The 19621-nt window shown below is 35.0% G+C and overlaps 3 protein-coding genes across 7 annotated transcripts; all 3 read right to left on the bottom strand.

Annotated features, from left to right (window-relative positions):
- Positions 1-126: 126 nt before the first annotated feature.
- On the bottom strand, positions 127-7091 carry LOC111791143 (1-acyl-sn-glycerol-3-phosphate acyltransferase 2-like). The gene is made up of 11 exons (XM_023672374.1): positions 6738-7091; positions 5990-6112; positions 5444-5483; positions 5241-5314; positions 4976-5035; positions 4703-4780; positions 4417-4575; positions 2155-2280; positions 1638-1730; positions 1193-1279; positions 127-673 (listed from the first exon to the last, which is right to left on the bottom strand). The coding sequence occupies exons 1-11, from the start codon at positions 6816-6818 to the stop codon at positions 425-427; spliced, it is 1170 nt and encodes a 389-aa protein (XP_023528142.1). The 5' UTR covers positions 6819-7091; the 3' UTR covers positions 127-424.
- A 1287-nt stretch (positions 7092-8378) lies between these two features.
- LOC111791301 (protein LST8 homolog) lies at positions 8379-13347 on the bottom strand. 2 transcript variants are annotated; one of them, XM_023672589.1, is made up of 11 exons: positions 12959-13347; positions 12699-12815; positions 11848-11949; positions 11600-11712; positions 11425-11494; positions 11036-11113; positions 9905-10021; positions 9734-9828; positions 9524-9603; positions 9324-9383; positions 8379-8872 (listed from the first exon to the last, which is right to left on the bottom strand). In XM_023672589.1, the coding sequence occupies exons 2-11, from the start codon at positions 12804-12806 to the stop codon at positions 8745-8747; spliced, it is 951 nt and encodes a 316-aa protein (XP_023528357.1). In that variant the 5' UTR covers positions 12807-12815; positions 12959-13347; the 3' UTR covers positions 8379-8744. The 2 variants fall into 2 exon arrangements, with proteins under 2 accessions (XP_023528357.1, XP_023528358.1); XM_023672590.1 differs by having other exon boundaries at positions 13012-13347.
- A 294-nt stretch (positions 13348-13641) lies between these two features.
- Positions 13642-17774, bottom strand: LOC111789697 (protein FAR1-RELATED SEQUENCE 5-like). Of its 4 annotated transcripts, none has more exons than XM_023670354.1 (4): positions 17638-17774; positions 16863-17359; positions 14384-14599; positions 13642-14290 (listed from the first exon to the last, which is right to left on the bottom strand). In XM_023670354.1, the coding sequence occupies exons 2-3, from the start codon at positions 17340-17342 to the stop codon at positions 14396-14398; spliced, it is 684 nt and encodes a 227-aa protein (XP_023526122.1). In that variant the 5' UTR covers positions 17343-17359; positions 17638-17774; the 3' UTR covers positions 13642-14290; positions 14384-14395. The 4 variants fall into 4 exon arrangements, with proteins under 4 accessions (XP_023526122.1, XP_023526121.1, XP_023526123.1 ...); XM_023670353.1 differs by having other exon boundaries at positions 16863-17342; XM_023670355.1 differs by having other exon boundaries at positions 13642-14278; positions 16863-17342.
- Positions 17775-19621: the final 1847 nt, after the last annotated feature.

Raw genomic sequence — 19621 nt, 5'->3', positions numbered from 1 at the left:
TTTCATCCAATTATCACACACTGTCTAATCACCAAAGGCTATTACCACATGGATGGTGTTAACAAAATTTGAAATTTAAGGCCTAGAATTTAAAAAGAAATTAAAAAACAAATCTATAGTAAGTAGTAACTGTCAAAATCAAGCTATTGTTTCTTTAAACAAAAGAATTGAATGACAAATTGGTGCCTGCAAAATACACGATGCTATGGAGACAAAGAGTTTAATCTGAGAAGGGAAAAGAGTTGACATACAATACATTGACAGTAGATACGGGTATAAGTTCATAAAACCTACGACTGCAGATAAACAAGCAATCGTGTAAAAGATATATATATATATAGATATAGATATATATATATATAGATATAGATATATATATATATATATCAAGGTTTCGAGCAAATGTGAGCTCTCTGTCTAGAGCCTAGTTCTGTTTTGGCTGCTGTCGTCTGGGGTTGAGTGGTTCGCCGGTGGTCTTAGGCTTAGCCGGGGTGACCTTGGCAGGAGTCGACCGCTCGGACTGGGAGAAACGTATGAGGATCTGCATGAGGACTGTAACAATGGCGAGGCAAGATGCTGAGAATGTACGACCTTTCCATGAAGATAATAAGGCAGAGCCTTGAAGAAGCTTGAGAGACCCCAAGATGAGCAGACATGTCCATGAAATTGTTACCTGCTCAAGGTGAAGAAAAAAAATGAAAATGAAACATTTAAACAAGTCCTGCGAGAGAATGATTGAGAGAGAGATAAAATTGGGATTTTTTTCCCACGAACATTGCATTTTTATCTCTATCCTTAGTTCTTACAACGTTTAATTTCATCAAATTGAACCAGGGTAAAATTTCTCATGAATTAATGGACTAGTCAGCAGAAAATATAGCTAAATAAACACTATACTAAACTCATACAACAAAATCAAGCAAATAAAAGGGCCTAAAACTCAGCAATGAGATATCTAACTCCAACTTTAATGTGACCAATGTGGGCCAGAATACCCAGAGAAACCACCTTGCCCAGCCACAATATATGTTTATAATTAGTCACAAATCTTTAAAAAAAAATAGAACTTAAATAACAAGGGCTATAAATTTCATTACTTATTCAAATTTAAGGTTAAATTTTGATATAATCAGAAGTTCCAATAGAATATAGAGTTCTCTCTCTTTATTTAGGAGAAAAACAAGGAGCTTACCAAGAGGGACTTGATTGGCCGACCAAGGTCCTGTAATTCTTCATTGTTAAAGGCGTCTTCTGCTACATGCTTGTCCATCAGTGCATCCTGGAATGCAAGAACCAAGAAGGTAAGGCAATTGATTGATAACTTTTAACCTATGGGTAATAGCCTGCAAAATCAGATTGTTTTGATCTTCATCTCATAACGATTTCGTTTTAGTTTTCTGTTTTTGAAAATTATACTGGTTTACTTGCAATTTCTTTACAATGGTTTTTCAATTGTATCAAGGAAACATTTGAATTCTTCAAATTCCAAAAATAAAAACAAGTTTTTGGAAACTACTTATTTAATCAAAAGTTGACTTGGATTTTGAAAATATTTGTAAGAAAAGATATACCAAAACAAACGTGAATTAATTTTCACAAACAAAGTAGTTACCAAACAAGACCTTGATATTTTGTACCTTTGCCACAAACATGTCTCTACACCATTGAGCAATGGCATCCTCTGTCTCAGGCAGTTCTTTCATTGAATGTCGCTTAATGTGCACATGTACCTACAAGAGCAGATAGGTTGTGGCATTGTTATCAGAACAAGGCCAACCCACGATGGTTCCATTTATTGTATGATTTTGTATTTGTACAACTGTAATTAGAACACAAAATTTCAATAACTTAATGTTATATTATAGGATATTTTTTTAAATACTGTCAATTATTTTCAAATTCTAAAAACATGGGCAACGCCTCTGTGAATGCTACCTAGTAAATGCCAAAAGAAAATTCTAACGAACTATAACCGAAGGATTGTCTAATGAGAGGATGACCACCATGAACCAAAAAGAATCGGATAATTACGTTGAGGAGAAGCATTGCGTAGTGATTGGCCAGCAAGGTTATTCACCTTGCTACAAGGACATCAATATGTTTCTCGAACAAAAATTATACAAAAAAAAAGACACTTTAGCAAAGGTAATTTACCACAGAAGGCTGCCCCTTGAAGAGTCTGAGCATTGTTGGTGGAGGTGAGCTTTTGGGAATAGCTACTGTTACATCATAAATTGCTGGAACAAATGAGCGCATATGACCAACAGCTGACACAAATCCCTGAAAACAACAGAGTACCAAGTTGTGCCAATTCACAGGTGGGTAAATATAGCTCCGCACATGCCAGGTGAATAAATGNTTATTAAAAAAAAAAAGAAAAGAAAAAAAAAGGAAATAGAAATAGAGGAAGTGAAGGGAGAAGGGCAGCAACTAATAAAAAAGTTCTCATTTTCCACTGCCCAAACCTTTGCCCTCTTCCTTAAAGACAAGAAGTTGACATAATGTTGAAATAATGTACGAAGGCGAGAATCATAAGAGCAAAAACACAATCATCGTTAACAAATAAAAAGCTCAGAATCCTAGGCGAATGGCCCTGACATGCTGTAGTCAGTAACCTATTTAATAGTCTATAAATTATCCCCAGCCCTTGATGTTGCCTCAAGTCCATTTCATAATACAGTCAACACAAACTAATAATGAAAAGTACTTGAAATCCAAAGAAAAAATAAACAGAATTCTATATAAATGAGTACAAATAATACATAAAAGTTCAAAAAAATCTTATTCATAGTTAGATAATCTTGAATTGCAAAAAGGATAAATTCTTGTAATACTTGAGGATGATGATAGAACTTCAACAATGTCACGTACACATAATTGACAAATTATCTCAGCGATAGATGTCTCTTAAGCATTGAGAGATCTGGCGATCACCCAATATGTGTCAAAAGATAACAAATCTCCGTTTATCCTGTCTAAATTAGGATATTAAAAGTTGTGAGATAGTAACTAAGAACTAAGTGATCTTTAAGCATGTTTGTAAAAATAAACAATATAAGCCGTTCTCACAAGAAGACCTGCATGCTAACATCTTTTGAAACAATACTTGCATTTCCAAAACATATAAGCCAGAAAAGAAGAAGTTTAACACAATTTGGGTAGAATTTCTACCTCAACCACATTTATGGTGCAAGTAAAATTTACTTTCTTCAAAGTTAGGTGGAAGGCAAAGCACTTTATCATGAATACGTATAGATATAATATAAGCATCGACATACAAACACTAAAGCCATAAAATATTAAAACCACAAAGTCACACCATTCAAGACATATGTCACGGACATAAAATCCAAAAGCATGTGCTCATTAGAAAATTGACTGATCAACTTGGAAAAAGGAGCACCCAAAATAAAAGTAAGAAGGTTTACTCCACATGAAATGTAGAGAAGGTAAAACTTACAAAAGCCTCAACACAAAGAAGAAACCCAAAATACAGAAACCCCAAAAAAGACACGTCTCTAATTTCCTTTAACAGAACTGAACTTTTAAATCGTTATCTTCCTCTAAAAAAATGTCTAATTAAACAGTTGACCGGTAAGAACTAAAAATGGGGATGAGGTTAATATGATATGGAGATGCAGATACATGACATGAACCTAATGCAGACACATTTTTAATTGTATTTTTCTAAAATATATTTGCATCCCCTTAAACATTGACAATTTTCATTCCTAACATTTGCAGTTCAGATAATGATAATTGCATCTAAAATGAAGCAAGAGATGAGAGACTGAAGACACCAATTAGCATTTGAATAGCTATGGCGTACTTTTCAAATGAAATGGTATATTTTTCTAAAGACCATATGATGATGTCAAAACTCATATCTTATAACAGAAGTTACATAGGGAATTCAAAGCGAAACAGACATGTATTTAATGGTTTAATGTCTAATAAGAAAAAATGTCACAGGCTGATACAAATTTACAATAATACATGCAGAAAAAATAAGCCTGATTATTCTAATTCAAAGTCTACTACAATGACTGTTTTTTATTATGTTCACGTCACTTTCAAAGTTTATAAAAGATCTCAAACTCTATATTCTGAGTGTCTGACAAATATTGAAGTGCCATGGTGTGTTAATGTGTGTGCGTTAATATGTTCAGATACAGACACATTACTCAAATCAAAGTGTTTAGTACACAATATTTAAAAGAACAACAGAAAGAGACACGGGAGGGGAGAGGGAGGGCTAAAGAAAAGAACTGAGTAGATTTTTGGTATCATTTGTTTGCAACCGTATTTCTTTTGCAGGTGTAGAGGAGTTCAAAAAAGGGGCATAAACAATTAAAAAAGCGTCTAAACATGGTAAGAACGAAAATTTCATGAAAGTTATTTTCAATAAACTCTAACCTTTGTACGTGGAATCAAAACATTTCTTGGAACAGGTAATCCATTTGCAATGGCATACTCTTTAGCTGCCAGAAGTTTTGCCTCAGTAAATCGAGTCCCTTCTACAAAAAGTGCCAACCAAAAAGGCAAAGGGAAGTCCTTCAACCGTAAAAGGCCTGACTGCAGACACAATAACATGAGCCTCAAATGAAATCATGTTAAGTACAGAAAAAAATTCATGGTAAAATTGAAAAGATCCAATGCGTAGTGAACAACTCCTGTATAAAATACAGCATGATTGCCTTGCCTTTAAAGTAATTTCATCCTTGGCCCAGCTTCTTTCGAGAAAAAGATACTCTGAAAACCACATTGACCAACCTAAAACCTGCCAGAATAGAAATCTACATGATATATTCTTTCCTCTAAAACTTAGACAACTTTAGTCAGCTGAGTACTAGGAGAAATTTAGCATTAGTAACAAGTCTGCAACTGAAAAATTAAAAAATTAACTTCAAAATTTGATTAAAAAATAATACCAATCTCATGAATGCTAAAAGAAGAATCAGAAAAACTAACGTACTGGCAGAAACTTTGACGACTTCTTCATTACAGCTAGCGTGCTGCCAAGACATCCAGATCTCTACCAAATGTATATTATTAGTAGGGAGAAAACATAAAACTAACAAGAAATGGCACTAAACACACTGATTTTATGCTCTGATAGAAACATATAACATGTAACAGGTATAGATGCCAGATAATGTAAAAAGATGCACCTACAAATACGTGTGTAACACTTAGTGAAGTTGAACTATCCTTGATAAAGAAACTAAAGAAATAGGCACCTGAGCTAGAATCCATCCAACAAGCCAATCAATATCACTTCTGTGGTTAGAAACAACAAGTGCATGCTCTTTACCTGGAAAAGTTCATAACTTACGCGGTCAGTTGAGACATTTTGCAGATTTTTCAAAAGAGATATAAATTTACAGTCAATACAAAGATATGCAGCAGGCACGATGCAAAAAGTGCAAAATTGTACGCTTACCCATTAGTTTAAGGGTTTCACGATCTGCGTACACTTTAATCTGCGTTCAGAATGGTTCCACAAATTGAGCTTTCATTAGTCCAATCCAAGAACCGAAAAAACAGGTACTAGGCCATTTGATATGGATTCGGTGAAGATTTACAAGACAATTTAATCATTTAGTGGTTTTATTAATAAAAACAAATTGACACGCACTTAAACTCAAGTAGTGAACTGATGCTTGATAAATTAACGCTACATTCTTCAGCCTAAAACGGTAATCCTGTTAAGCAACTAAAAAAAAGAAAAAGTAAAAAGTAAAGCATAAAATCATCATTTTTAATGGGGGAGGATTGTCAGATGGGGTAGCCTTTCAATGAGGAGAAATGATTAATTTTAATATTTCTAATATTTCTCCTCCATAGCATCAGAATATAGTAAAGCGCGAGAAAAAATGAGATGAAAAAATTTAGTCATTGAAATTCAGGATGCTGGAAATACAATACAGCAACAACAATACTTCCATAACTACTAAAATGACATAATATGGGGATCAAAATGATGCACCTTAACACCTGCCCACCAATCAACTAGCCAAACAAGCTCCAACCACAATAGCTCTGCCACCAATCTATTAATCCTTCTGTATCCATTTTTTGTTAGCGGCCTTATAAGGACAAAGCATGTTGCCTGAAACAAGGGAGCGGAGATTGGAGAGAACAATCAACACACGCTTTTAAAGAAGAGGAGGTGAGAGCGCAAACAACAAATACTAGAATAGCACAGTATAATCAAAATGGCTGCATAGAAGATAAACCACGTTCGTTAAAGCTCATCAGCCGACTCACTGGTTACAACCGACGCATTGTATTTAACTAAGGCACCTGGATCATCTTACCACATTTTGTTAGAAAGAACAAGCAACGAAGAATATTCATTAAAATAATCTGTAAATAAAAACAATAATAAGTTCAAACATTGCAAACGAGAAGGGAGAAAAACAGAATCTAAGCTAAATCTACATGTTACCTTGGCGCAACCAGACGACTAATCCAAGTAAAAGTGGAAGAAGCATGCATTAACACAATAGAAGCACACCGCTAAATTGGTTTAAGCAACTCAACCTAACGATTATAGTCTCCACTACTCACCTCAACCACACACACTAAGAACGCAAACAATAACAAAATCCAGGCACTGGAGAAACCAACAGTAATGAAATCAAAGCTGGAATAACACCGAGAAGCTTCAAAAGATCCAAATCGAGAAAGAAAGAAGAACCGGCACAGATCGAGCAGAAGCAGCCGCACAATACCTGAATGAGATTGACAACGAGGCCAGAAACGAAGAAGAGGACGCCCAATGGCAGGATCACCAGGGCCGCTGGAATCGCCATAGCAACAACAAGCAGGCAAGCTCGACCACCACTTCAGACTCTTACAGAAATGAGAGGGAAAAGAAAAAGGCAAACAAATTGGAAAGATTAAGAAACGAGGAAGCTAATTTGTGATCAAATGGAATGATTACAGCAAAACAATGGCGGGATGAGGAGATTTTCGGGTGGGAAACAGTGAAGAAAGTGATTGAGAGAAGGAAGATGAAGCGAATGAAAGAGAAATTAGGCAAACGGCCATCGCATCACGTTGATCTCATCGACTATGGGAATATCGAAGACAGATAGCCAATTAAAAGTGTGTTTGTTAAAATAATACCTCTTGTCTTAATTTTAATTTAATTTTATCCTAATTTTTTACTTCACTCTTGCTTTTAATAAACTTTAAACTAATTTTTACCCGTTGAATTTATTTTTTTCAAACAAATTTAATAAATAGCAATAATTCGTTTAAATATATTTAATAAGTAAAACCACTTCTAAACATAAATTAATAACTAAAACGGAAAAGTTCAGTTTTGTTTTTAGTCCGTTTTCAACTATATATATATATATATATATATATATATAAATTTACTCGTATTTTATATGATATATGATTTAAATATATATTAATAACGTAATTTTAATATTATTTTTATTATATTAAGATTTCATTGCTCGGAATTTAGTGACATTTTAAAATTAAAAAACTTAGAATTATTTTTAACTATTTTGAAAATGAAAGGTCTTCAGGATAAATATTTCATTTGACTAAGACTCGGAATTTATTTAAAGCATTACAATGTTTAATAGTTTTTATTTGTGTTGAATAAATTAAGATTACAAAGCGATACTAATGACATTCATGCCATGCTATAAACGTATAGAGTGGAAGTTGCTAGGGAATCCATAATAAGAGAAATTCGAAATATTTTCAATTCATATGGGATATCTGTCAACATTCGACATCTAACTCTCATTGCTGATTATATGACTCATTATGGTGGGTACAGACCAATGAATCGACTAGGAGGCATAGCTGATTCGATATCTCCGTTCAGTCGAATGACTTTCTGAGACAGGTTCAAAGTTCATTGTTCAAGCAGCATTCCAAAATATTTCTTTTTGTAGATAATAAGGATGTTCACATCTGCCAGGACCATGAATTCTTATATTACTTTTGATTCGTCTCAATGTGGTTGATCATTCTCTAAGATCAAGGCGAAATTCACATGTTTTTAGAGGTCGTACTTGATCCATCCAACCACTGAGGCTCAAAATGGCAAGGACTTCATGCTATCTTGAACAGTCAAGCGGCTCTTGCTCATCCGACATGATCGTACGAGGTCACAATTCACCCCACACGATCATCGGTGGGAAGTAATGAGTCCCGATTCCTAGTAAATCAATTTAGACTCACCATTAACATTTTGTATAGATTTTGTTAATGCGTATCTTTCACAAGTATATAAGACTTCTTTAAATGCTAGATAGTCGAGTGTCCATCGGAGAAATCAACTGAATTCTACTTTCCCGTGTCCCCGAAAGTGGCACACATATTCACCTGATTCACTGCATCCATTATTCAAGTTTCATTCTTTTGGCACATCTGATACCATCTTGTTTAATCTCCCAACAGTATACAAACTACCAGGGTTTTGATTCCAAGTGTTTGAACCATGTTTAACTGAAGCTCTGCCCCTAAATTGAAATAAATAACACTGGAATGTCACTCACTTGGAAGCACAAAGAGATGATCAGGCAGGTTGATTCAATATCAGAACACAGTTGGAGAGAATCAACAACTTATTTAGCCACTAATGCCTAAGAATGTATTGCTCGGTTCATAAATATGCATTACTTTCTGGAAGCCTCAACCCAATATCTTGAGTTATAAATGATGGGGAAAGAAGTGGCAGCACACCGCTCACTATGAACAATCCAGTTTCAACTAGAGGAGGGTTCAGCTCCATCGTGTAGGGCACAACAAATAGTTGCTTTATGATGACCTTGATAAACCTTCATCTCTTTGCCAGTTGACATGGACCAGAGTCTTGCAGTAGTATCGGAAGAGGCTGCATTCACAAGCATCCCATGTTACTTTCAAAACATACAGGAAAGGCTTAACGGATACTTTAATGTTTATGGCGAACGCCAAAATAGAAATAATTGACTAAAACGAATAACGTTCTAATTGCGATTCTTGTAGTTAGAGTCAATTTCCTTTCAAAATANCCCCCCTTTTTTTTTTTTTTTTTTGCATACATCACTGGCCAACTAACCTGGTTTAAAAAGTCTGTAGGATAATTCATATCTAAGAAACTAGCTACATTATTTTGGATCTAGATATCTATAGATATAATGCCTACTCCCTTTACCTACTGCGCCAAATCCATAATGCTTTGCATAATGGTTAACAGAGATCAATGCTTTGCATAATGCTTAACAGAGATCAATGCTTTCAAAGCTATTTAGAAAGAGAATAAAGCCTACTGAGGCCCTCAGATTAGTCCATAACCCAGTCACCTGTTATAAGATATGCACCATCTACTGAGAAGACGCAGTCCCACACCCAGCGTTGGTGTCCTGAAAAGCACAAGGGATTGCAAAATTAAGCACTAAACTTGCTTCTCAATAACTTCCATTGAGACCCAGTATAATAATAATTGAATAGAAATAGCCATGTCTTTAACAAAAATAACACTATATAAATGAGAGGTAGATACCTATAAGTGTCTTTTCTAACGTGAAACCGTCCACGTTCCAGATTTTGACAGTGCTGTCAGAAGATGCAGTGGCAAGGTATCTAAAAGATGTGATGCCATGAGAATGTTATAATTTGCAGAAGTAAACAAGCCGCAATGATCAATTATCAAACATCTATAGTCGAGTACGAAATAAAAGAAAAGAGAATGTATTAGAGTTCTGAGGAATACCGGTGGGGTTCACAGAATTCAGGTGAAAGGAGACACTTGAGAATGTATCCCTTGTGTGCTTGAAGTTTATGAAGTGGCTCGAAGTTTGTCATCGTCTGAAAGAGAAAAAGGTGTTACATTATTTCAATTGTACAGCAGAACAACAATTAGCATTTTGCATTTAGGAATAACCTGGGTGCCACGTAATAAGCGCCAAACATAACATGTGCCATGATTATTTGCTGCAACTACCAAGCTTCCATCCCACATAACCGTCAAAGATCTTACAGCTGTATCCACTTCTGGCACCTGGAATCAAACTAGACTATGGGGATGTATACATGATAATCCATATCATTAACTTTTGTTCTTTTTTTGCAGTAAGTAAGAATCCCATTTAGGAGATTACAAATAGATTATTAGGTAATTTTTGTTCTGCTTTTGCAGTAAGTAAGAACTCCCATTTAAGAGATCACAAACAGATTAAATTGTAAGTTAAGGTCCTTGAACCTTTTGGTTTGAATCTAATGGATTCCTGAACTTTCATATATGTATTTAATAAATCCTTGAATTTTTCCTAATAGGTTTTAAAACTTTTAAATTTGTGTTTAATAGGACCTTGGACTCTCACTTTATGAGAGGTTCTAACCTATTTGACATTTCAAAAATTTCATGGGCCTATTAGATACAATTCTTAGGAGAACCAAGTCGCCTCGAAACACGTCACATTAGCATCCTTAAAACCCAGTATCTACCACTTGAAGACTAACACCTAGAAGAAGTATTACCATAGAACTACTCTTACGAATCTTTGATTTTTGAACCTCTTGTATCTCAAAAGCTTCAGACAACCTAAAAAATTTCCTACAATAGTTTAACTATCTTAACTAAAACTAATCCTTTTCACTTCATTTTCTTTTTATTTTCCCAATCACTCGAGATTGGACTCCAAAGAAGAATGAAGAATTGACCCAGAACTTCTCTAAGCGCCCCAACTGATTCCTTCATAAGTTGTTTTTCCCCTTTAATCCTTTAGATGATGGTTTTCCTTATCTGCAGAAAGAACTTCCAAAAGATCTGAAGGATTCTGATGCCTGAATTTCTTTGTTTTCCTCATTATTACGAAGAAACATTGTAGTTATTCCCCATAAATATTCTTANAAAAAAAAAAAAAAAAAAAAAAAAAAAAAAAAAAAAAAAAAAAAAAAAAAAAAAGAGAGAGAACGCTCCATAAGTATTAAAGGTATCATGCTAAAAAACTCCCTTATTTTCTTCTAGTTCAAAATCATCGGCAAACACAAAATGAAATGCACAACGCCATACCAGTTCACAACTGCATGAATTTGCAGTCAAATCCCATACACGGATATTCCCATTTTGATCTCCAGATATCAGTTCAGTCTGCAAATGACAGAAATTTGGTTAGCAATGTAAAAGCAACACAACAACATTAGTAGTTTTTCTTAGTATGAATCTCAGAGAAAAGCAAGACAGAATTGGTTTAATGACAATTGTATAATTAATATTCCTTCTCATGCCCAAAAAGTTAAATAAATAAATTGTATTCAGGAGAGGCTCTTGTGCATTGTCTTATGCAGTATAATTATTATTATTGTGATGAGAAACAAACTTCCATTACATAAGTAGGACTAATAGGATTTGAAGTAAAATGACATCAAACTGCTAAAAGGAGTAGAGATGTGATAAATGACCTGATTAGGATGTAGAACAACAGTGTTAACTGCTGCACGACTTTCATATTCCCTCTGACAACCAGGAGCCCTGCATTTCTCAAAATCAGTCCAGATACCTTGAATGCAAATCTAACAATATCAAACATGTATACACAATCAAATAACGACACATTAATTTGAAAGCTTTTCTCACCTCAAGTCCCATATTTTTACTGTGCCGTCCTCGGAACCTGAATACATCCAGTTCCCATCACATTGAAACCCCACTGACATTACATTATTAGTATGTGAATCATAACTCATTATCTGCCATTTGTGGGTAAAAATAGAAAGAACAAACTCGTTAGAAAACGAAAGGAAGATTTATTTTCACTCAGCTTCCATCTAGAGATTCAGGAAAAAAAAAGTTCAATAATAAAAGGAAATGAGCAGGTTACATACCGGTTGAGGGCTATTTGAATTGATATCAAACAATCGGATGTGAGGATTACCAGCAGCAGCCAAATATCTTTTGTCTGGGGTAATCTCCAGTCTATTAACTTGCTGCGCACATTATTTACGGTAATTAGGCAAATGATCGAAGAAAATATCCACGATTAACAGTTGCGAGAAAAAACCAGTGGGTAAGGCTAACTTCTAACTAGTTAAGAAAAGACCAGGGCAGAACCACCACCCTGCTCAACCAAAGTATTAAGCCCCACTACTAAAGTATTTCTTCCTTTCCATTATATCTTACATATACGGATCTCAAAGTTAAGTTCATCTTGGCCCTTTCATATCTTTTCTCAACTAAAGATAAGCAATGTGAGCTATGACTTATATTTAAAGAAAACTTATACACTATTAATATAAGAAGAACTTTATAAACGAAAGGATATGGCATGAGTCCTCTTTCCTCATTTCTGTTCCTTACATATATCGCTCCTTGTTGATAGAGGCTTGGGCGTGGATAATTTGAAGCAGAGGAAAATCATGCATACATCAAAACAATTTTCTGAACTCTAAAGTCTTTCAAATGCTACTACGTTTCCCGTAATCACACCCCTATTACCACCCCCAAAAATCATTGAATTCAACATGAATTTGGCCCAATTTTTCAAAAGGCTCAAGTAACATAAAAAGACCGTAGTTAAGTATGTCATAATGTTCGTAGAATGAGATAACTTTCCTACTTATAAATTTGTAACCCGACTAAAGTTTCTTCCAAAATTTCTAACATAAGAAAAGAAAAACATAATGCAGAATAACCAAGAAACACAGAGAAAAACCAGTCAAAGGATTTATGAACTAACAGAATCGGGGTATTGTATAGTTCGGTAACAGCGACCGCTTTTGGCCTCCCAAAACCTAATAGTGTGATCATAGCTAGCAGTTGCAAGTATCACTGATGGTTGAGTCATCTTAATCTCCTGTTAGTAACAAAGAAAAATAGAGAGTAAATTGGAAAGCCAGGTAGGAACTCGGTATAGTTCTCGATTACAGCCACACAATAAAAATGCATTTGCATCAGAATACAGTAACATACTTCAGGATTTGTAGAACATGAACATACTCGTGTCAAACGCGGAAGGAGCTCATAAAACCACGAGGAAGAAGAGTTATTACTTAGAGGCACTTATCGAGATGAGAACAAACTTCAGTTTCTTTCCTCCACCACCAGTATCGATCAGACCGAGCTCGCGATCACCGTCTGATAGGATCGAAACTCCTACGAACCCTAAAGGCTTGCTAGGCCCCGACAGGCGTTTGATTGGTAGAAAATTGGATGGAATCCATGCAAGAGACGGTGGTTTCGATTTTAAAATGCCTTACGAACTACCTCCGTTGAGAGTCCGGCGAGAGAGCCATTCTGAATGCCTTCGCGCCGTCGTTGTTGCCTCACAGGTTGAAAGATCACAGACAAGAGCAGCGACGGTCGATTAATTTATTGGTATAAAAGAAAATGAACAACTTTTTTTTTTCCTCCCTTTTTAAATAGGGAAATGAAGAACAATTGAATTTTTTATTTTTTATTTTCCTCTTTACAAGCAAATTTTTTAGAGTAGAAAATGTTTTTATGTTAGAGAGTTTTAAAATAGTTTTACAAGATAAAAATAAATAAATTAATTAAATATCGATTTCTGAACAGTAATTGATATCTTATTCACTGTGTTATGCAAGTTTATATATTAAGCCTAATTTTATTTCAATTTTCTTAACACTATGATATATGATTGGATCCATTTCTCCGTCCCGAAGTGAACAAACACTTCCTTCAATTTACCATAAAAGTCACAAACAATACAACATCTCTCTATGCATGGAAGTCACAAACAATACAACGTTACCAGCTTACATGTAACTCGACTATTCTCACAACATAATCGGCCAATCCTACCATGATAAGTTGCTAAAGAAGCTCGTAGAATACTAAATCGTAAGTACCATTTGGCACCACGAGAGAAATCCTAATAAAATAAGCAAAATGGAACAATTTTATTCTTGATTTTTCTCACCATAGCAAATGGTGGGCATCCAGGATGGGATTTGGATGGTTCAGTGGTAGTATCAGATGCAGAAGTATAGACAAGCAAAGGATATTTCAGCAAATTTTCTGAAAAATTGCGTTGGTTGATCAACAAAATCCATTTATAGAGGTGAATAAAATCTAGCTCTTCATTCAAAAATAGTCTCTCCGCTCAGATATCTGCAAGTGCTTCTACTTCATGCCAGTGCTGCTATGATACACAACAGAGGAAATATTGTAATGTTCATTTCTGTAGCTCGCTCCAAGTTTAGAGTGGGGCGGGTTATATTGCAAAGAATGCCTTTTTGGGTTGTCGTACTTCTTCGTGCACTACCAACCTCAAAATCTCGATGGCCACCGACCGCACTGCATAAGAATCTAGTTGAACATGGCATAAGAAATACTTTTGATGCAGTTAAAAAAACAAACTCAAAGTGAAAGAGAAGAGTCAAGTCGCAATCAGATACTCACTCAGTGGCTAGGCTATCTAGGATGCAATAGTTCTTGCTCAATGGACTCAAACTCTTTAAGGTTGGTAACTACATTTTGAACTTTTCTGGATAATTGGTCGGTATGCTCTTCAACAATTTTCATAAATGCAGCAAGCTGTTCTTGGTATGTGGAGCATAACCGTTTCTTATTCCGCAGCTCTATAGTGAGTTCCTGTATTTGTTTATCCTTTTCATCCTATAAGGGAAGTACAAAATCAATGGTGTTTAATCACGATACAACAAATATAAATACATGTCAACCACCCACAAAAAAGTTTTAGCTATCAACAGGCAAATAATTCTAGTATCTTCTCAATTCAAGTTGAGGGTTTTTCTTTTAATCTTTTAATCTTTTGCTAAAAAGCTCCCAATCTCTAGTAAGTTTACTGGTTTCCCGAACTAGGGATAAACTAGTATAGTATACTATTCATGAGTAACTAAGTATGCTAGGTGGGTGTTCCAAATGGTTCCAACCGTTTAGTTAGAGCGAAAATTCCGAACATTTCAATTGCTTCAATGGATAATTGGATCAGGTGAGACCATATCACGTTAGGCATCATAACTGAAAGCATCAAAACATGTTAGGATATACAAAAGATCAATTCAATTCACCTATACAATGAGAAGGCTAGAAAACATAATGGGCAAGGTGTTGGAAGGAATGAGTTATTGGTTGAAAAGGAGTGGCATGCCCGGGAAGCTCTAGCATGTACTCAAAATTTTTTACTTTTCCTAGTGATAGAAAGTGGGGGATAGTTGAGAAGGGACGGACATGCCTGGGAAGCTCGATTTAGTATACAAGAAAAGTTTTTACTAATGGGGTTTTGTCACCGGTAAACTCTGAGTGATAGTTCTACTGATTTGTCATCTGGTTACCATGTTCTGGGTTTATAGCTATCTGGTTACTGTACCCCAAATTGCTGGAACAAAAGAGGATACAGAGATGAGATGTAGGAAGTTCGAAAATGGCGAACAAGGTGGCTGAGGAGGGATGGCAGGGTCAAGGAGATTCCGCCATTGTAATCTGTTCCATGATATAGAAGCAAGAAAGGCACGTCATCCTAAAGAATTTCATAACAAAAATTAGCCAGGCATGTCACATAAATTGTTTGGAGACATCGTGTTGCTATGAAGCCAAGGGCCATAGCCATATTGAGTAAATTGATTACTTCTAAGCAATTAGCCTGCATGAGTTCTGCTTCCTTTCAGGATTTTTTCCCCCTTAATTCATCCATACAAGTTAGCAAGTATTACCTATATAACGTTTGCTTTGCGAAACCCAAGAGCCTAGCCCAAGTGGACTTTCTGTTCTCAATAGCTGGCTGAACTAAGTAAATGATATATCATTTTAGTCAGTTAAAAGGGCAGGTTTCTTCCTAACACAACTGACTGAAATCATGATTACACCCTACATCGAGTAGAAAAGAGAACGAGTGCCAGCGAGGACGCTGGACCCTGAAGGGAGGTGGATTATAAGATCCCAGATCGGTTGGGGAGGAGAACGAAACATTCCTTATAAGGGCATGGAAAAATCTCCCTAGCAGACACATTTTAAAAACCTTGAGGGAAAGTCTAAAAGGAAAAACCTAAAGAGAACAATATCTGCTAGTGGCGGGCTTGAGGCTTTACAGTTAGAGTCGCTAAAATTGAAACTTAGTGTAACATAATGAATAGATAATATGGAAAATGAGAAAATTGCAGCTTCAACATGCCAGGTGACATTTTATTTTTTGAATAAAATTCATATAAATTCATCTTTGTTTTTCCTTTTTTAATAAACCATTGATCATACTGCAACTAATATAAACATTATAAATGATCTAGAATCCTTCATGCTAAAAAATTGATCAAGTACTGGAACCACTAGTCTTCCTATCTCTCACGAAATTTCGCTGCTTCTTTTGCAGTTTCTCTCTAATACAACCAACCGTTAAAATATAACACACTCAACTACATACACAAATTTCTATCTTTTTTAGATAAGAAACAATACTTTCATTATCAAAAACAAAATAATTCTAGATGGTGCAAGATACCATGAGCATATATAAAACAAACCCAACAAAACACTGAGCAGAGTCATAACTGCACGGATGCACAACCAAAAAATTCACTCTGTCCTCCACTTATCCACATCCACATTCAATCAGAAAGGTAGTTTTCCAAGGCACAATATATGAGGAAAAGATCTTTTCAATTCCATGTCCCTAAAGAACAAAATTGATTCACTGAACGATCCATCAAATAGCTCGCTTTGTTTAAAGAAACCCGGGTTTCAACGAGCCAAAATATGTTTCCAAAAAACATGTTCCAATTATTGCCAATTCCATAACATCTTCGCAGATTCTAGCTTATTAATTCTTAGGCCTCACTAGAAAGCATACTAGCAAATGACAGTCTTATTGTAATATATGATGTTGGATAGAAGATAAAAGTAGAGGAAGAGAAGAAACACGCACCATGGTCTGCCGAGCTTCACGAGGAGAGACCACAAGAGGATGATTATGTTCCTTTACAAATTTAGTGATCACCCATTTCCCGGACTTATCATATTTGACATGAATCATTGCCTTACAGCCTTCTCGTGTGCTTGGCCGTGGCTTCCGAACTGCCCCAAATTTACCTCGGATGCTGACACAATAACCTTCTTTGTTGCATCCAAGTCTTCGGGCAAGTATCCTCCCATCTTTTTCAGAACGACGACAAGACATAACACGCATAACAAATCCCACTTGACGGGCATACTTATCATAGAAAATCTTGGCAGCATCTTCAGACTCAAATTCCATGCCCTCATAAGGCTCAAGGATGATATCTCCATCACCTTCAATTAATTCTGTTCCCGCCGGACTCTCGAATGATCCTCCCTCTATCCCTTCCTCTCCCGCATCTGCGTCCACTGTCAGAACACATCTTTCACTATTATCTCTCAAATCCATCTGAAAGTTATCAATATCTAGAGAAATTAACTAAATCACTAAATCAGACAAAGAAAAACTGACACAAAAGTCAAATGTATATATCCCATTTCCAAAGTTAGATCATCAACAGAAAATGGCGGCACATCCAAGTACCAAAAATTCAATCTCCAATAGACAATGAAATCCAGAACAACGATACGGTTTTCAAGCGCATTCAATTCAATCATCTTATCACAACTTCCGTCTGCAACCCAGAATATTGGCAAAANAAAAAAGAAGAACAGCGATTAGAACAAGTAGATGAAACTATTACCGTGATCAGACGATGAAGAATTGATTGGGCAGAAACAAGAACGAAGGCGAGTGGCAGCGTCTGTAGTGCGAGGCTCTGTGAAAGAAGCTTCGAGAAAAGAGTAACGATGGAGAACGATGCGAGTAAAAGAAAGGCGAGGGAAATGAAAGATAAGATGGTGAAAACAGAGAATTTATATATATATATATATTATTTTTATTTTTTTTTAATTTGTAAATGTTATATATTAAACTTTAAAAATTTATGAGTAATTTTATATTGGAAAAATCAATATTAGCAAACACCTAATAATAAAACTAATTTTAGTTAATAATTTTATTTAGGTGAATATTCATTTACTTATAGTAATTATTGGGCAATATATCTACTAAAATAAAACATTAGTAAAAAATTAAAACCAGTCTTAAAAATTAAAAATTTGAGTTAATTTAATTTTTGTTTTGTCGGATCAACCTGACCAACCTAAAAATAGGCTATAATCCATCTAATATACTTTTAAGAATATTTGACGGTTAAAAATGTTTAATATTTAAAATTTTAAAAAAATTAATTATTAATGTATACTTTTAAAAAAAATAATTAAAAATAATTGTTTAATTATTTTATTTGCGCGCGCGTTATTCTTCCTTCTTCGTTACGACTCTCCCTCCCCTTCTTGGCTTCCTCTTCGTTTTCGATCTTTTCATCCCCGATAGAATTCCTTGGCTTCGTGCTTCGTTTTCATTCTCTTCGACTTCACCTGGACTTCAATTAGGGCAAAATATCCAAGCACATTTGTTGTTCCAGCAATCAGAGGAAGATTAGTTCGGGATCTTTGCAGTATCTACGTTCGGAAACGAACATTTGGAACGGAGATGACAAAAATTGTGGCTGAACGTTGATTTTGGGTTCAATCTCAGGAGGAAACGAAGATTTGAGTTATCTCAAAGGTTTGTAATCTGTGTTATTTTTGTATTCCATTAAATTCCAAATTTTAAATTGATGTTTCTCTGTGATTTTGTGATGTTTCTTCTGTGAGAAAAACTTTGAGCAAGTTTTTTGATATGTCTAACACCACCAGATTTTCAAGTTGGATAAAACATTCCTCGTCCAAGTCCTTCAATCTATTTCCTCCCAGATCTAATTCTCTCAAGTTCAATAATCTTCCTAAAGAAAAAGAGAGCCAAAATTGCCGGAAGATCATCTATCACAACCAATCCTAAGGATTCCCCTTTCATCTCATCCTAGTTTCTTGCCTATTGTCAATGCACTAGCTTAATCCTTTATATCCCTGCAAGAAGACTCACAAATCACACTGCAAGTTGAAAAGAGAAAACTCGCTGTATATAGAACAAATCATTTTCATTGTTAATTCTCTGATTAATTCAATATCTGGATCATTTTCTGATTTTGTATTCAATGAATCTATATGACTGTTCTACTCTGCTCATGAACTTGAGTTATCCAATTAGTTCATTTGGTAGCATATTCCTTTTTGATAATGGTCTATCATTCATAGACTAATATTGAAAGCAACTATTGATAGAATGATGTCAATACCATTAGTTAAATATCAAAATCTATCATTGATACACTGATATTCCTCTTTGATATCGATCTATTATTGATAGGCTCATGTCAGTATCATTATGTTAAATGTTGACGAAAATCACTAATAGATTGATATCATTGAGTGCAGAAGAAGAAGCAATAGATAGAAATTTATCATTCCACTAGTAACAACAGTAGAACACGCTTCCATGATTTCAAATTGATGCAAAAATAAAAAAAAAGAAAAAAAAAAAGAAGTCATTATATAACTCAATGATATTGATATCAGTTAATCGATAATAGGTTTCAATCCCAGTCTATCAATGATTGACATCAATATTTAACACAATGATACTGTTATGAATATCTCCTATCACTAATATATATTATAATATCTTTCCTTATATACCTCTTGACTTTTCTCCTTTTTCGTTTGTTTGTTTTGTTTTTTTTT

This window comes from Cucurbita pepo, chromosome LG03, assembly GCF_002806865.2.
Source record: "Cucurbita pepo subsp. pepo cultivar mu-cu-16 chromosome LG03, ASM280686v2, whole genome shotgun sequence".
Lineage (NCBI taxonomy): Eukaryota > Viridiplantae > Streptophyta > Magnoliopsida > Cucurbitales > Cucurbitaceae > Cucurbita > Cucurbita pepo.
The sequence above is the reverse complement of the archived record's forward strand: the minus strand, read 5'-3'. Positions and strand labels throughout refer to the sequence as shown.